The 17692-nt window shown below is 26.3% G+C and overlaps 1 protein-coding gene across 1 annotated transcript; it reads left to right on the top strand.

Moving 5' to 3' along the window:
• Window positions 1-1834: 1834 nt before the first annotated feature.
• Window positions 1835-17115, top strand: LOC135930867 (uncharacterized). Its single transcript, XM_065467666.1, has 6 exons — window positions 1835-2269; window positions 3700-3814; window positions 14237-14485; window positions 14725-14994; window positions 15222-16247; window positions 16298-17115. Exons 1-6 carry the CDS (start codon window positions 1835-1837, stop codon window positions 17113-17115), a joined length of 2913 nt encoding a protein of 970 aa, XP_065323738.1.
• Window positions 17116-17692: the final 577 nt, after the last annotated feature.

Raw genomic sequence — 17692 nt, 5'->3', positions numbered from 1 at the left:
AACGAAAATTAAAATATCCAATTTTTAATGTATTTTTTAAATCTGTTTTGTTATATATTATATATTTGATTGTCATTTATTTTTTGAGGGTTGTGCAAAAATAAAAAAACATATTGTTATTTTATTTTATTTTAAATGTTTGTTTTTTTTAAAATAATTTACCCTATATTTGTAAATGAAAAATTTGTGAAATTTTGCTTTTTAATAAAGTATTATCAAAGAAAAAAAAATTTCATAAATTTTTATTTATTTTTGTTATTCCTTCTTAATTCATTTCTAATTTATGATTTCTTTACGTTTTTTTTCTTACTGTATCTTTTTTCAATTTATTTCTAACTTTTTGGATTTTCTTACTTTTATTTTTCTTACTATATTTTCTCTCAATTTATTTTTCTTCTCATTTTTGATAATTCTTTTGTATTTTTTAAAATAATTTATAAATTTAGGTCCATTTTTTTAACAATTCTTTACGTTTTTTTTTTCATCATACTATAATATTCTTTTTATGATTTTTTTATTGTTATCTTTTACATACATTTTTAACCTTTTCAATCTCTTTAAGTCATTTTTAACTTTTATTTTTATGAGCATTTCTCAATTTTTTTTCTTCTCATTTTTGATAATTTTAAAAATAAGAATTTAAAAAATGATTATATTTTATTAATTTACATATTATTTGGTATTACAGTTCAAACTTATTTAATTATAAAAAAGTATATTACCAAACGATTAATTTATAATTTAGTAATTGTAATTATATTGTCTGCCAAAAACATTGCAAATTGATTTACAATTACCATAAGAAGATGCACTTCTTGATGCTATTATTATGGAGATGGTCTTATTAGGAATGGTAAAATTGGTAAATTTTATTGATTTATGAACATTCGTTGACGTAAACCCGCCCGGTATGAGGGATTATTAGAATTACAATAAAAAATATTTAAATTACCTTTTAACACCCCCCCCCCCCTATTCACCCTCCAGACCAAGTCATATCCATCAAGAAAAAATTATATACTCTCAATCTAAAGATATTTAAATTAGCTTTTATTTGACACACATATAGGTTGATAAAAATATTATGACCCCCCCCCCCCCCAAGACCTAGACCCGCCTCTATGAATGATTATTATTATATAATAAAAAAATATTTTAATTACCTTTTATTTGATACCCATATCAAAATAATTATTTTTTACACCCCCCCCCCTCTATCCACCCTCCAGACCAAGTCATACCCATCAAGACCAAGAATGAAGACATTCAGTCAAAAGATATTTAAATTCGCTATTATTTGATACCCATATCGATATTTTGATAAAAATATTCCTGACCCCCCAGACCTATACTCGCCCATTAAGAGAGAGAGATTGACCTCCAGTTGAATATATCTTTTAATTAGCTATTGATCGATACCCTCTATTAGACATATCTTACTTCATAAGGCGAAAAAAAACAACATTGAAAATTAATAAATAACAATAAAATAAAGAAATAATACGAAACGTGGATGAAACGCTTTTTAAAATAAAATTCCTCTTTATCACGCTAAAACGTGATAATACCGTATTATCATTCCTTAACTTAAAACCGTTATCCCTTTAAAATCCGTGATGATCCCGGATAGTTCTGATCCCTTTAAAAATTACTACATATATATATAAATTACTCATTAGAATATTTTTCACAATGGTTCCCCTTGCCATGATTATTAAAAGAGGCTCTAGTCTAATTCTTAAATCTACCCGCGTTCAGATAATTACATTTAGATTTAAAACTGTCTAAAAAATAATTAATTTGATTATCATGCTTTTATCGAATTCTTTTATAAATGCAAAAAAAAAAAGAAGAAAATTCCCAACCAGAAAATACCTGTGGGTACTGTGGGCGCACTTATGCCAGACTTAGCACGTTAAGGACTCATTTGAGAACTCATTCAGGAGATAGACCCTTCAAGTGTCACTATTGTAATAAAGCATTTTGCCAAGCAGCTAATTTAGTAGCTCACGCCCGCATTCACAGCGGTGAAAAGCCATTTCAATGTATAATTTGTAGACGAACTTTCTCGCAGAGTTCTTCTGTAACTACCCATATGAGAACCCACTCAGGAGAAAAACCTTACAGATGCGCGATGTGTACAAAGTCTTTCTCAGATAGCTCCACCCTGACTAAACATTTAAGAATACATAGTGGGGAAAAACCTTATCAATGCAAGCTATGTCTCCTACGTTTTTCTCAGTCAGGAAATCTTAATAGACATATGAGGGTACATACTAGCGCGATAATGCTTTAAAAAACGATATAGATAATTCTAAAATATTTTTTTTTTAAATTTAACGAGAAATTTAATATGTATCTATAAAATTAATAAATACAATTACTGAGCCGTTATGATCATCACATAATATTATACATTTAACTTAATATCACTGTTTTATTATAGCGTTCTATGTCCACTTTTGGAAGAATTGAGTTAAGATCAAAATATTTTTCTTAGGAATTCTCTGCACTCCATTGCGATCAAAAAACCTCCAAAAATAATTTTAAATATGTTTATTTTGTAATAAAATAAGGTTCCACATACTTGAGCTATATTTGTTTAACCTATAAACTATTATTTTTATCACAAAAATATTTAATTTTTATAAAGCATCCCTTCTTTTATGGGAATTAGAATTAGAAGATTAGGAAAAAATGTCATGCGAGATTAAAAACTCCACCATACTTTTCACTCTTTCCCATTTATTCACTCTAAACTCTTAACCTAATATTTATTAGATTTTATTTTACCTCATTTCTTATGACATTAGGGGAAATATGCCATAAATGGCAATGTGTGAAGACTGGCCACAACTCTTTAACTTTTTATCTATTGGACCAAATTCTCTCAAAATTGGTAAATGTGTATATTTATGATGTGTACCTTACCTAAGTTCATTTATTGAATAGAGCAATTCAATAAAAAAAATATTTCAAATAAACTGTTTTTAGTGCCTTTTTCTGGAAAAATCAGGTTACACTTTTATTTGTTTAGTGAAAAAATTACTTACTTAGATTACTGTTATTTTATATAAATATTATTCTTAGGTATTTAGCATTATTCACACAAAAAATTAGACTTTAAAAGTTTTTTTAGTAGACATATAAAGGCACTTAATAATAATAGAGAGGTGAGTATTGACTGGCCATGTATTGATTAACCAAAATTCGCACATTCACATATTCATATTTAAAGGAAAAGCTCTTGCAAAACAACATTTGATGAAATAAAATGATGAACAAGCTTAAGAATGTTTAGTAAAATGATAATTAAGATATTAATTTATAATATTATCGTTAAATAGATGTGGTTATAAATTGAGATTTTAATACTAATTAAATTAGTGTATAATTAATATTTTACATAACTAAAAAATGTAGAAACATTAACATAGGTCTTTTAAAGTATTTCATATTGTATTATTTCGTTTATAATAAAATTCTTAAATAATATATTATGACCAGTTAACACATAGTATATGGCCAGATGTATTGACTGGCTAGAAAAACAACATTCACATAATCTCATTTAGCTCATAAAGTATAATACATAAAGCTTTGATTCAAATTTTATTATAAAGATTAATATTTAGGCTACACATTGATATAAAATTTGTTTGGTTAAACATAAATTTTAATACCTTTTTTTCAAAAAAGCAAAAACATAGCCATTCAGGGCACATTTCCTCTACCCTTCACACAGGCATTCCCCCTCCCCTCTCCTATAAACCAGCCATGATATTAAACTCTTATAACCACCAAATCAAAATTAGTAAATCCACTACATTTTTTCATTTTTACAACTCCCTACCCCTTCCTATTTCAATGGCATATCGCGCCATACCCTCATCCTCCCTTGGCAGTGCCGCCTACTTTTTAACAAATAGAATGAATAAATTATGACTCGTTGGTGAGATTAAGACATACGTAAATGAATTGAAATTTGGGTATCGGAAATGAGCCGAGAATCTAAAGGTATTGACATGGATCGCAAAGTTACATCCTATGAAGTTGGAATTGGAAAAGTAACATGAATAAAAATCAGGATTTGATTAGGTTCTTTAGCTATGTAGGAGGTCATAGAAAAGTAAGCGGATAATTCCAGCTAATAAAAGAATCATATGGAAAAAAACTGTATTGTTGCCTGTAGTTGTATTTCTAGAATGTGAACGAGCCATATAAATTTAATTATTGTTGTAATTTTAAAAATAGATTATCTCTATTTCATGTCTTGCAAGATAATTAAAGTACTCAATTTATAATCCCTCTATTTTTTTTATATTGTTTTTAAAATACAATATAGAACAAATAATTAATCATTGTATGAAGCAAAATAATTTGTATAAAATAACGATTCCCACCACCGAATTATCAGTATCATATATTTCATCTATTGAATTATTGCATCTATTATATGAAATGATAAAGAATAACTATTCCTTGATAATACAAAGTTTGATTTACTAAAGGCAGCATAGGATAATTTACAAAATGTATTCTCAGATTTTCCTAAAATAAGCGCATTATCAAGCATCTTTTTATTTTTATGAAATTAAAAATAAAAATATTTATATACCGGAAAGAAACATAATTTTTTAAAAATATTGTAAAGATGGTTTATTATATATATTTATTTTGGAGGTAATGTCATTATATAAAAATTTTTTTATAATTGATAAAGATTATTTATAACGAGAATGTAGATACTTTTGATGAAATTCGGTTCAGGATTTATGGAAAAATATTTTTATAAAAATATTTCATATAAACGTTCGGGTTGGGTTCAAATATTTTAAATTGAGGGGTTTTGTGTTCTTCAAATTTATATTCATTTATAAGATAAACCTGTCATTTTATTTATTGGCATTTTATTTATATTTAATTAATTATTTTATTGTAAAAAGGAAAGTGAGAGTTATTATTTTTGTAGAATAATCTTACAATGAAAATTGTATTGATTATCATATTAATCGCCATTTTGTCTTGAGTAATCGAAATAATTTATATTCTAAATTAAGCGTATTGATTAGTGTACATTTATATAATTTTTTTAAAAATTGAATTTAAGACACGTTTATGAAAAAATAGTTAGTAATTTTTATTTTATATACAAGGTAGGCCGGAGATAGTGTTATCCCGGGGCAAGTAATTTCTTCTCAAATAATCTTAAAAATAATAACTTTGAGATTTGAAATTTATATTTCTCGGAAGAACCTCGAGAGGGGTTTTTTCTTAGACAAAGGCTTGCCATAGCAATCCTAAAAGTCAATTACATTAGCTTCAATGGTAGTCTACTAGCCAAAGAGCTATCCTAGACCCTTTCATTTTTTTTTCCTGGCTTTAAACTATCTCTGGATTGTTTTCTTTTTTAATATTTCGTACATATTCCTTATGTCCCATTTTAATGTAGACTTTATTTATACGTTCATATATTCATTATCTGTTATTATAAACAAAAATATAAATAAATGCAATAGCTAATATTTTAATAAGGTTATTAAGTAGGTTCCAAAAATGTTTCACACAAAATTGATTGTGAGGAAATTTTAAACATAAATTTTAATTTTAATATACCAAAAATAACTATTAAAAATTTTACATTTTCACTAATAACATTTTTTATAAAAGTTACTCAGTCTTAATAATAATTCTACTGTTATAAAAAAATCTCTATTTACCCATATATAAAAATATTGACAGTAATTATGATAATTTTATATCCTAAATTAATTTTTAAATGATCCTGAGGTTTGGGGAAGGTATTAGCTAGGTGTGACTAATCTTTCATACATTCATTGAATTAATTACGAAATGGTTAGAAATTAGAAAAAATTAACAAAGTAAATTATAATAATCAAAGGAAAATCATTCTTCAAATGAAGATGAAGAAAATTATTTTTGACATCGATTGCTTTAAATACTTATTTTAGTTATGTCGGGTTTACATGTATTAATGTATTGAAATTTATATATTTAATTAAGTGTTAAGATGTATCATAAATTATTTAAAAAGAATGAAGATTTTTAAAGAAAGATATATACATAGAGCTGTATTTAATCCGATATAGGAAATCAATATTAACTAGATTATTTTATAAAAGGTTTAAGACTATTTTCAGGAAAATGCCCTAAAAAAGTATTATAATTTTTTATTATTTTATTTAAATGAAATTAATTTTTTAATAAAAATTGTGCAGATTTTTATGAGACTTCATTATTAAACCATATTTTTTTAAAATATAATTTAAATAAAAATTTTATATTTTTTTGCAAAGATTATAAAAATGTAATAATTATATCATTAATTTATATTTAAATTTGTTTGATAGAAATTGTCAATATTTTATGGTCACTACTAATTTTGTTAAACGGCCTGATTAGGGTCGAATTTTAAATACGGCCCGAATAAGATTTTGACCAAACTAATATTATATAAGCCTGGAGATTTTGATAATATATAACAAAAAGGTTTGGATCTCTATTTGCCAAATCTCGAGGAAAAAAAATTTTGGCTAAAATCTTAATATGGCGGTTTAACAACGTTAGTCCTAATAAATTTTTGTAACTTAATATATTCTTCAATAACTCCTTGAATAATGCTAAAAAAAATTAATTATTCCACCCCCCCCCCCCAACCCCAAACGAATTCCTGCATACGTACATACAGTCACCAATTAATGGCCAAGTTGCCATAGAGTATTGCGTATTAAGATATAGATATGCACATAATGTGTCATTCTTTAGATTTATCTTCCTTAATATGAAGGTAATCCATAAATTGTCAGATGTTTAAGAAAGAAAAATAGAAATCACCTTATTAGTTTCTTTTTTTAAAATTTCTTTCCCTTTTTAGTTATAAATTATTAGCATTAAAATAGTAAGTAGATTACATAAAATTTGCTAAACAGCTGCTCGATTTGAGTCGATTTTTAAATACGGCTAGCTCCAGAAAAATATTACGCAGCTTGAAAATTTTGGTCATAGTTGGCACAAAGGATTGGACATCTCTAAGCGAGATTCGAGGCCTAAGCAATACATTTCTGGCTAAAATATTCAGTTAACCATTTTTAAAAATCGGTAAAAATCGAACCCTTTAAAAATATTATATAATTAATAAAACAATATAAACAATGCATAGGAGATAAATATTTTTAACAATTTAAAAAAGATAATATGTCATTTTTTATATTAATTTATTTAATATTTATAAAATAAAACCCCGCATGAACCTGTTAGAGGTTTATAAAGATTTGGTTTCTTTATGTATTTTTTTTTAAAAGATACAGTTGCGGTTCATTAAAAAAATATTGATTATATAGGTTCGGTTCTAGATGTTTGGTTAGGCACTATGTTTATAACTACTCTCGGAATATGTAACTATTTAAAGGTTGTCACAAAAATGTGATAAATCTCATTTTTAAATATATGCTTTATGGTACATTTATTAGATATACACTTACTACAATTGTTTTATTAGAAAAGGTTATTATTTTTAAATTTTCGGAGATATTTTCATCCTGATAAGTAATGAGAATTTTTTCGAATGTTGATGCTATAGAGTCTATATATTAAATTTTACTATAGAAAATTAATTAACTAGATGGATTGCAAACATCCACGAAAGCGTATATAGGTATACTCCTTGTTGAAATAAAGTTGTATGGTTATAAATTTAAACAATATTAAATCATGATGGATATGTTATTTCTTCTCTTTTGCATTTATTCTATTAAATATAAAATAAAAGTATATTTACAATAAAAATTTTAAATGGGATATCAATCACTTTCACTATCCTACAGTTCTTTTATCAAGTAATATTTTTTATTAAAATTCGATTTCGATTTCAATATTATATAATATAATTAATATTTTAGATTTAAAAAGTTAGTAGGTTTGAGCCGATTTTTTAAAACGGCTAATTTAATATTTTATCCAGAAAAATATTACGCAAGTCTGCTAACAGATGACAGAATGGTTAACATCTACAAAAAAAATCTCCTTGTTAGACAATATTTTTCTGGCTAAAATATTTAGTTACCCGTTTTTAATCGACTTATATAGAGCCGTTTACTAGATTTGAAGATCTTGATGGCTAGATTTTACAATTTATCTTTACATGTTTCTTATATTTAACAAATTAAATCACAAAATAGTTAGATCCTGGTGCCTGAAAAAAATTCGAGATTTCATCTTTATAACAATTTTTATATGCATAAAAAAATTATAAAATATTTACTTATATAAAAAATTTTTTTTACAAAAAAATTATTGGAAAATTTTAACTAAAATTTGAATCGAAAATAAAAAAAAATAATTTTTCCTCAGAAATTTATTTTTTAAAACCCTACCAAACTTATATTTTCCTAAATGGTTTTAATAAAATAAATAATTTTTTTTACTTTAATATCTTCAATTTCATCCAACTTTCAATCTATCAAGTAACCTAATAAAAAAGGAATAAATATTAACGATTAATATTATAATTTCGAAATATTTTTAAAAAAATCTTTCAGGTTGCGATTTAAACTTGAAAAAAAAAAAATTGGCAAAATTCCGGAATTTAATGAAAATTGTAGGAATAAATTTCTTTATGCGTCAGGGCCATTTTATAATATATTTTAAGATCGAATATTTTTAGTTAGAAAATCTAAGAAATAATGAAAAATAATATTTAGTTGGACTAGTGTTTTTAAATGGCTCAATTTGAGTGATCGGCTAACTCAATATTGTATCCAGAAAAATATTACGCAGGCATATAGGTAACAGAATGGTTTGGACATCTATAAGCGAATACTTGTTGGTTCGGCAATATTTTTCAAGATATTGAGTTAGTCGTTTTTAAAAATCGGCTCAAACCAAGCCGTTTAATAACATTAAGTTGGACCATATATGTGGTTAAGTTTGAACATTGTTAATGAAATAGAAGTTATGAGATGGGGGAGGGGGGAACTAGATGGAGCGCAAAACTCTCATTTCGTGAATTAAATGTAAACTCAATGACACTTGATAAATTATTTTATTATGTGGGGGACTTTTATTCACTCGCTCAGAAACTTAACCCTTTAGATTTATTTCTTTAATCAGAATTGAAAATTTTTATTGATTTTATCAATTTTCTTTAAAATATCAAACGATTTTGGTAAGTATAAAATATTTGATATTTTCAGATTTTTTTTTATCAATTTCTCAGAAACCTAATTTATGAAATGGTGTTTTTATTATTGTTATACCTTACATTATTTAAACATTGATGAACAAATTTAGGCCTTAAGAGGTCAGGCATGTTTAAAAAAATGGAATAATTCGATATTGTAATTAAATAATTAATGAAAAGATAAAATAGCCATAATTCTTAATACTCGAGTCTAGGTTGGGGTATGGTTGAGGATTAAAACTTTTTTTAAAAGAAATATATTCAGAAGGGTATCAATTGAAATCTACGAAGAAGATTTTTTGGGTGCATTAATATAAATCATTCTTAATTTCCCATTTTATTTCGTAAGATTTTGTTGCAATTGAGTTTTAGAATGTAGATATTGTCATAAGAATTTTATAGAATGATGCAAGCAGATGCGACATCTATTTTTAGTCTCTGAAACTTAGTTTTTAATAAGTAGTGGTTACAATTATTTGAACAATTTATTTATATGTTTTATGCTTTAAATAATTCATAAAAAAAAATCTATGTTTAAAAAATAAATAAATATTAAATAGACTATTTTATTGATGAAAAGCAATATAAATTATAAAAAATACCAAAACACATAAAAAGTATCGTAATTTGATTTGGGAAAAAACTAGTATATAATTTTACACGTTTATTTTTAAACATAAATTTTTAAGGGTGGCTTGTAAGCTATGACAAATAAGTAGACAAAACCTTAAATAAAATAAATTTACAAATCTTACCATCTTTAAGTTCTTTTGGAGCTTTATAATAAATAAAATATAATTTTAAGGTTAATAAAATTGATGTATATTATATAACTAGACAAATAAAATACGTAATATACTATATGTTACTGCTAATATTGGAAATCAGGCAACACGTATTTATAAATCGTAGGTAAATATTGGCAATACAAATATTATTTGTTGTTTCACTCAGGGGAAATGGCATAGGCCTATCCAAGATTTTCCGGAAGGAGGGGGGGGGTAATAAACTTCTGAGTGCTTTACTACCCCCCCCCCACACAATCTCCCCTTTGGTGGTCCTCTGGCCAGTTTATGCCCTGCCTTCGGCATGGTTTCCTTAGCCTATATATAGCTAGAAAATATTTTTATAGGATAGAAGGTTGATTTTAATAAAAAGAACTTATTTTTCATTATTCAAAATGTACGAAATTGGTTACAAGAAATGGGTAATTAAAATGATATTCACAAAATATGTATTTCTGAAATGAGGGGGGAGCATTTTTTCTCGCCCCTCTTCTGGCTACGCCTATGAGCGATGCACATTAACTAAATTGTCAAGTAATTTGAATCAATTTAAATCATAAAACCTTTCAATAGATTAATACAATACAATTTAAAAAAAAATATAAAACAGTGATAATATATGATATATATTGTCTAAATATATTAATTTTTTTGTAAAAAATTTAATATTATCTTTGTTTCCTTATATATTTCGCGTATTGCTTATAAATAAAATGTTTTATTCCTTTTCTTTCTTTTTTAAATTTATAAAAACTTTTCTCCAATTGGCAATGCGCAATTTATCCTTTAATTAAACTAGGAAAAACTGCAAATTCATTAAATATTATTTTATCACAATCAAGTATAGCGTGCATAATACTCCGAAGATCTTTATGCCCCCAATCTACCAATGAGATCGGGAGAGTTATATTATTGTCAGAATTTTATGGGATATGCTCAAGCTGCGTCTCTTTCAGTCTGATGCATGGGATAATCTCTTAATAGTTGTGATTCTTCATATTTTTTGACGTACTTTTTATTTCTGTCGATGACGTCTAGCCTTTACTAGATGTCATGTCTTGCTAATGATCCTTTTGTGGGTTTGGTATTTAATTCTACGGATGGCATTAGTTCTTTGATCCTGAATAAATTAGAATCTCTTTTGTCTAAACAATGATCTTACTAAGACGTATTTCAATCGATTTGATTATTTTGCATATTCCAGATAGTATTCCTGTTCTATATACTATTCCTCTTTTGGCATGTTTATGTTTAAATTAGATTTACTAATATTTCAGCTGGTAATAAAGTATTATAAAATCGCAATTAAAATTACCGCCAAATAAGGTACGATAATTTCTTAATACTAATATAAAAATTTGTACGTCTGATCTGAATCAAGCAAATGTTGATTCTACTGTTATTTTTATTGCATAATTCATGCAGTGAGAGTATCTATCTTTGAATTCCCGATAAACCTCTGACTTTAAGAGTAACTTGACTTAACATGGGCCATCAATTGTTCTGGGAGAAACCTTTAGTAATATTAACAAATACTGTAATTCAGAATCATCTTTGGTCTGTAAAATATCTGGCACACCGAATTATAGAAATATTGATCAGTTAATAGGCCACTTTGCTAACTTTCTTAGACATAAAATAAAATGGTGTTGATAAATACCATCATTTATTTGTATACTGATATATAGAACGCATGGCTATCAGGTCAACCTGGCAGTGTGAACAATGTTTCGAATTTCAAAAAATTATTTGTATACTTGTATAATTTGAACATTGAATTTTAAATATAAAACTATTTCATTCGAGCACAAAAATTTTTAATTAGTTTGTCATGTTTTGATTTGACAAATGAATTTAATTCAATAAATTAGTAACTAATCTATAATAGAAATTATATTTTATATTTAGATATACATTTTTATTTAAATTTTAGCTTGTACAATCCCATAGTAAATTAAAATAAACCCCAGCCTGATCTATACCTAATTTTTGGTCAAGGCCTAGATTAAGGGCTGGGATTAGGTAAGACCATCTAGATTTTTACAGGCAGGCCAATGATCTATATTTTAATGCAAAACATTTGCTACATAAAAATTATAAATTATTGGCAGCATTTTCTATTTTTGATATTCATTCTTAAACAATATTTTTTACTTTTTAATCCTTCTACTTGAAATATAATAAGTAAATATTTTTTGAAAGAATAATTTTATCAACTTGTAAAACTATCATTTCTAGGATAAAAATTAATGGCAGTATAAAATGTTTGATAAGGAATTATTTATGATATTATAATTAAAACATTATTTTCTTATTCTTATCAATTATACAAACTTTTTATTTTTCATTATTAAATCTGAAATGTTATCTGTTAGAGTCATAATAATTAATATTGGGTTCGATTTTATATCTCTCACTATTATATTGATTAAAATGTAATAAAAAGCGTATTTAAAAAAGGGTTATATCCAGTTAAAACTAATTCAGATACTCATTATAGTGTAACAAAAATGTAATAAGAATTAATTAAGTGTTTAGTTCAGTTTAATCACGAAATATTTGCTAATCATTTAAACCCATTATGATTGTTATTTTACTCCAATTTTTTAAATTATATAAATAAAAAGTATATCTTTAATTCCATCATCTGATTTATAAATAAATAAATTTATTTGATTATCTTAAAAAAAAACGCTAAAATATTTTTATTCAGTCAAAATTTGAATGTTCAAAAAATGTAATATTGTTTCGATTTTTAAAATCTTTTAAAGTTTCTTCAACTATTAGGCCATTTCCAAACAGAGCGTTTTTTCAAAGCAGTTTTTGGACAATGTTACCAGCAATTTTTTTTTATTTCCAAACAATGGATACTAAGTTATATAATATAGTATTTTTTTAAAAACAATCATGATCCTCATTTTTTTAATCGAAAATAAAATAAACTGGCTTGATTTTAATAACGATTAAATGGCTTGAAATGCGGGTTCGGATTGTTAAATATTATATTTATATAAGAAAAAATTAATTAGACAAATTAGTATTCTTTATTTTGAAAATAGGAAAAATATAGTTGGCAACATTACCCAAAAACCGCTTTGTAAAAAACGTTTTTTCTAAAATTTTCTGAAAATGGCCTTACATCAATTAGAATATAAAAAATTATTATTTAAAAATATGTATAGAAAATAAATTTATTTAGATATGATAACAATTATATAGTAATAAATTAAGAGCATAATAATAATATTTATATATATTATCGTTCATTATCAGAATCATATTCGAATAAACATAATTTACAAAATTATATAAAGAAAAATATTCAATTTTTAAAATTTTCTTTAATTAAATAACAAGTATACCTTCGATTTCACTACCACTACCACTACCTAATTAATATAAACAAAAATATATTTAATTATCTTAAAAATAATTTCTTCAATGAGAATTTGGATGTTTTTAAAACTTTAATATTGGTACGATTTTTAAATATTAATTTCTAACGATTATATTATAGTAGATAAAATTCATTAAGATACCACCAAATACATAGTAATACAATAAAAGAGGAATAAAAGTTTTAATTAATAGTTCATATACAATCAGGGACCCGGAATATGAGCATTTTGATAGAAAGGTCATTATTCCCATATAAATTTAAAAATGTCCAATATAAAGTTTTGATTCTATATATTATTTGTAATATTCTGGCACTTGAATATATTTTAAAGCATAAGTAGTTAAAGGCTTTATTATGAAAAAAGTATTTTTTGTTGTCTTGAAATGCAAGTATTTGCAAAATTGTTCAAATCTGTTTTTTTAATTTTTTAGATATGAGAAATAGTAAATTTTTAAACAAATAATTTACAGATATAGCTTTATGTTGATATGACCGATTAATACTAATCTTTAAATTGTTTTTTTTATATGTTTATATAATTTGATTTTTTTTTATAAATTGTGAAGATTGATTTTTTTATAAAAATTATTATGTTTATATGTAAATTGTTATATAAGTATGATTTTTTAGTTTTAAAATAGATGTAAAATTTTAAAATAAATTAAATTAAACTCGTAACTTTGATTTATTCTAAATTAAATAAAATTGAACTCGTAACATTCAAATATTCTTAGAAAACTTTATGGTGGCAGTTCCGCTACATATTCGAGGAAATCGTAAATAAATAAATAAATATGAAACAGATTCCCAATAATAATGTTAACATAAATATTGAATTTCCAATATACTCAGGCAATGGCGATCTTTTTTTGAGTAGATTCGAAGACATCTTCAAGGACACTCAGATCTCGGACATCGAAAAAGTAGGTTCCTTTACAAGAAGACTACCAGATGAGGTATATATCAAGCTCAAATCGATATGTTCACTTACCGACTTCATCAATCCATCGATATTGATTGAAAAATTAAGGTTACACCCGAGGAAATCTATAAGTTTCAACTTATTATTATTTAACGCAGCTGTACAAGGTAAAAACGAAAGTTACATCAATTGGTAAGTAGATTTTGCATTTTAAAAAATGAATGTTTGCTAAGTGATAGTAGAGTTATTGAAAAAGTAAAAATTTCATCAATCAGCAAAAATATTAGGCAGAAAATTACGTTAAAATAAAACAATACATTAGCAGAAGTTCTTACTTTAAGAGATGATTTTGAAGGGTAAGAATTGAAAGAAAATATAATTGCTAAAGTTGAAAATATTTCTTCAAACGAAAAAACAGAAGATGATACAACCGTGAAACATGTAGAAAGGCAAAGAGGCAGGAAAACAGAAGAAAATAAACAATTGGTGAGATATGGAGACCAGGACGAACGACAAAATTTACTATCTAATTACGTTAACAGACAACGATGGACAACAAGAGGCCATGACTTTCAAAGAAATAATTATCAAGGAAATATATATAACCCCAGATATCAAGGAAATAATCACAACCCTAGATATCTAACGCCAATTATTACAACAATGTCAGAGCAAACTATCCAGGATCGTACAATAATTCTTCGAGATATAATAGAGCTAGTTATAATAACAATAACTATAAAAATTATAGGTTTAATAATGATTATAATTACAGATATAACAGACATTATAACGATTCAAAATTTATTCAAAGACATAACGATAATCATAATATTGGAAATCAAGGAAGAAATTAAGTATGCAATTGTAAATATCATAACAACGATAATAATCAATCCCGATATGCAAATAAAGTAAACACTGTAAATATAGAAGAGATAAAAGAAGATGATAATGACAAACTAGAAAGAAAAGAATATAATTTATACAATTTAGACATAAACAATATGGATACCGATAATAATTACACAGCTAACGATGCATATAAGGTTACGGTAAATTTGAACGACATGCCTATTTTGATGCAGATTGATACCGGCTCAAGATATAGTATCCTACCGATTCATATCGCGAAGATTGGAGTAAAAATCTTAAATAAATCAGATATTAAATTAACTGGATATGATGGAAACACAATAAATGTATTAGGTACTACCAAAGTCAAGGCAAAATTCGAGGACAAAAGTCAAATCTTAACTGCTTATGTAGTCCAGAGTGATAAGTTTGCACTGTTAGGAAGGACCTGGATAACAGTTTTTGGGAATATACTAGATAAATTTGTGAATATGGTCGAGGATGATTTTGATAATACTATACAAGAATTAATTAAGCAATGCAATTTTAAACTTAACAAAAAACCAATGCTTCGCAGCTATGTCAAATTACGTTTAAAACACGATGCCACACCGAAAATCATACCGCCAAGGCGTATACCATATTCTAGAATTGATTTGATAACAAAAGAACTACAAAAGTGGATAAAAGATAAAGTTATTGAACCTGTTGAAGATGTTAGATGGGATAGTGCTCTCACTCCCGTTTATAAGAGCGATGGCTCACTTCGGCTCTGTGCCGACTTCAAAAATACTATCAACCCTGCTTTACAAGATTTCAAGTACCCTATATCACGCATTAATGATTTAATGGCAAAATTATCTAAAGGTAAGAAATTTACCAAGATAGATTTTAAAAAACGCGTTTCTCCAAATACCTATACACAAAGAATCAAGAGATTCTCTTACAATAATAAGGGCTGTTATAGGTTTAGGAGACTGACGTTTGGTTTAAAAACTTCGTCGGCAATATTCCAACAAACTATGGGTAACATTTTTGGAGATTTAAAAGATGTTATATTCTACATTGACGACTTGTTAATTACAGGTGATAACGATGAGATACATTTAGAGAACATTAAAAAATTATTCGAAAAGTCATCAAGTATGGATTAACCTCCAATTTCGACAAAAGTTTATTCCTGCAAGATAAAATACGCTTTTTGGGACATGATATAGACAAACATGTACATATCAACGATGATAAGATAAAAGCTATTTCTAACATGCCGGAACCGAAGACAAAAGATGAATTGACAACTTTTTGGCGGATGGCGAGCAATTATCAAAAATTATGTAATTTTGCGGACATAGCTGATCCTTTATACAAAAAGGTTAATAAAGACAAATGGTTATGGGATAGTACACATCAAGAAAGCTTCTCGGACCTAAAAAAACTGATAAGTACTTCGCCTACGTTAAATTTTTATAATCCGGATCTACCAATAGACGTTGCAACTGATGATTCAAAGAAAGGTCTAGGCGCAGTCTTATTTCATATTGAAGGTGATGGCAAAGAGAAACCCATTGCTTTCGCGTCAAGAGCTTTATTTAAATCAGAGTTTAATTACACTTATATAGAGAAGGAAGCTTTATCTGTTATATACTCGATAAATAAGTTTCAAGAATATTTAATTGGTACGAGATTTTCAATAATCACAGATCACAAGCCACTCGTTTATATATTTACGAAGAGACTCAATGATAATTCATCCATATCAATGCGACTTCAAAAATGGAGTTTGGCTATGGGAGCTTATGACTTTACGATAATTCATAGACCCGGGAAACGAAATATAGTACCGGATTGTTTGTCAAGATTACCCCAAATGAACACAGAAAAAATGGTACAAGAGATAGATGATGAAATAATTGATGACAAATTTTGGGACTTACCAATAAATATAAAAGAATAGTTCAAGAAACTAGTTTTGATATCGAATTAATGGAGGTAATTAATAATATAAAGAATCATGAACAGATAAAGAATAAAATATATAAAAATATGGAAATGGAACTGTGCTTAATTAAAGATTGTCTTTTTAAAGAGAATAGGATCATTATACCGAAAAATATGAGAAAGGAGATATTACAGGAATTACACAAAGGGCCTCTTGGTGCTGGGAAAACGAAATTGTTGGCAAGAGATTATTTGTGGTGGCCTGGTCTAAACGCTGAAATAGATCAGGAGGTGAGATGCCGTGATACATGTAATAAATATGCCGACAATCCTCATAATGCACAAAATCCATGGGAAACCAGCTGTAAAACGTAAAAATGGGAATTTAATATTTGAAGTGGATACAGGAAACAAAATTATTAGAAGACATTTAGACCAGATTAAAAAAAGGTCTACGAGTAGCACACCTCTTGATGAAACGACACATTTGAAAACAAATACTGAAAATGCAATACCTTTTACTGTAAGTTTTAGAAGAAATGATGATCAAAATTTAGGAATACAAGAACAGAGTCTTGTTAGTCAAAGACCAA

The sequence above is a fragment of the Gordionus sp. m RMFG-2023 genome, chromosome 1 (assembly GCF_954871325.1).
Source record: "Gordionus sp. m RMFG-2023 chromosome 1, tfGorSpeb1-WG-v2, whole genome shotgun sequence".
Lineage (NCBI taxonomy): Eukaryota > Metazoa > Nematomorpha > Gordioida > Chordodea > Parachordodidae > Gordionus > Gordionus sp. m RMFG-2023.
Note: the sequence above shows the minus strand (reverse complement) of the source record. Positions and strands in the feature narration are given on the sequence as shown.

Excerpts from the sequence above, each read along its gene's own strand:
- LOC135930867 (XM_065467666.1), top strand. The coding sequence starts at position 1,835 with ATGCAAAAAAAAAAAGAAGAAAATTCCCAACCAGAAAATACCTGTGGG. Across the intron at positions 3,815-14,236 it reads TAACCACCAAATCAAAATTA|GCAATGGCGATCTTTTTTTG; the intron begins GTAAATCCACTA and ends CAATATACTCAG. Across the intron at positions 14,486-14,724 it reads TGTACAAGGTAAAAACGAAA|AAGATGATACAACCGTGAAA; the intron begins GTTACATCAATT and ends ACGAAAAAACAG.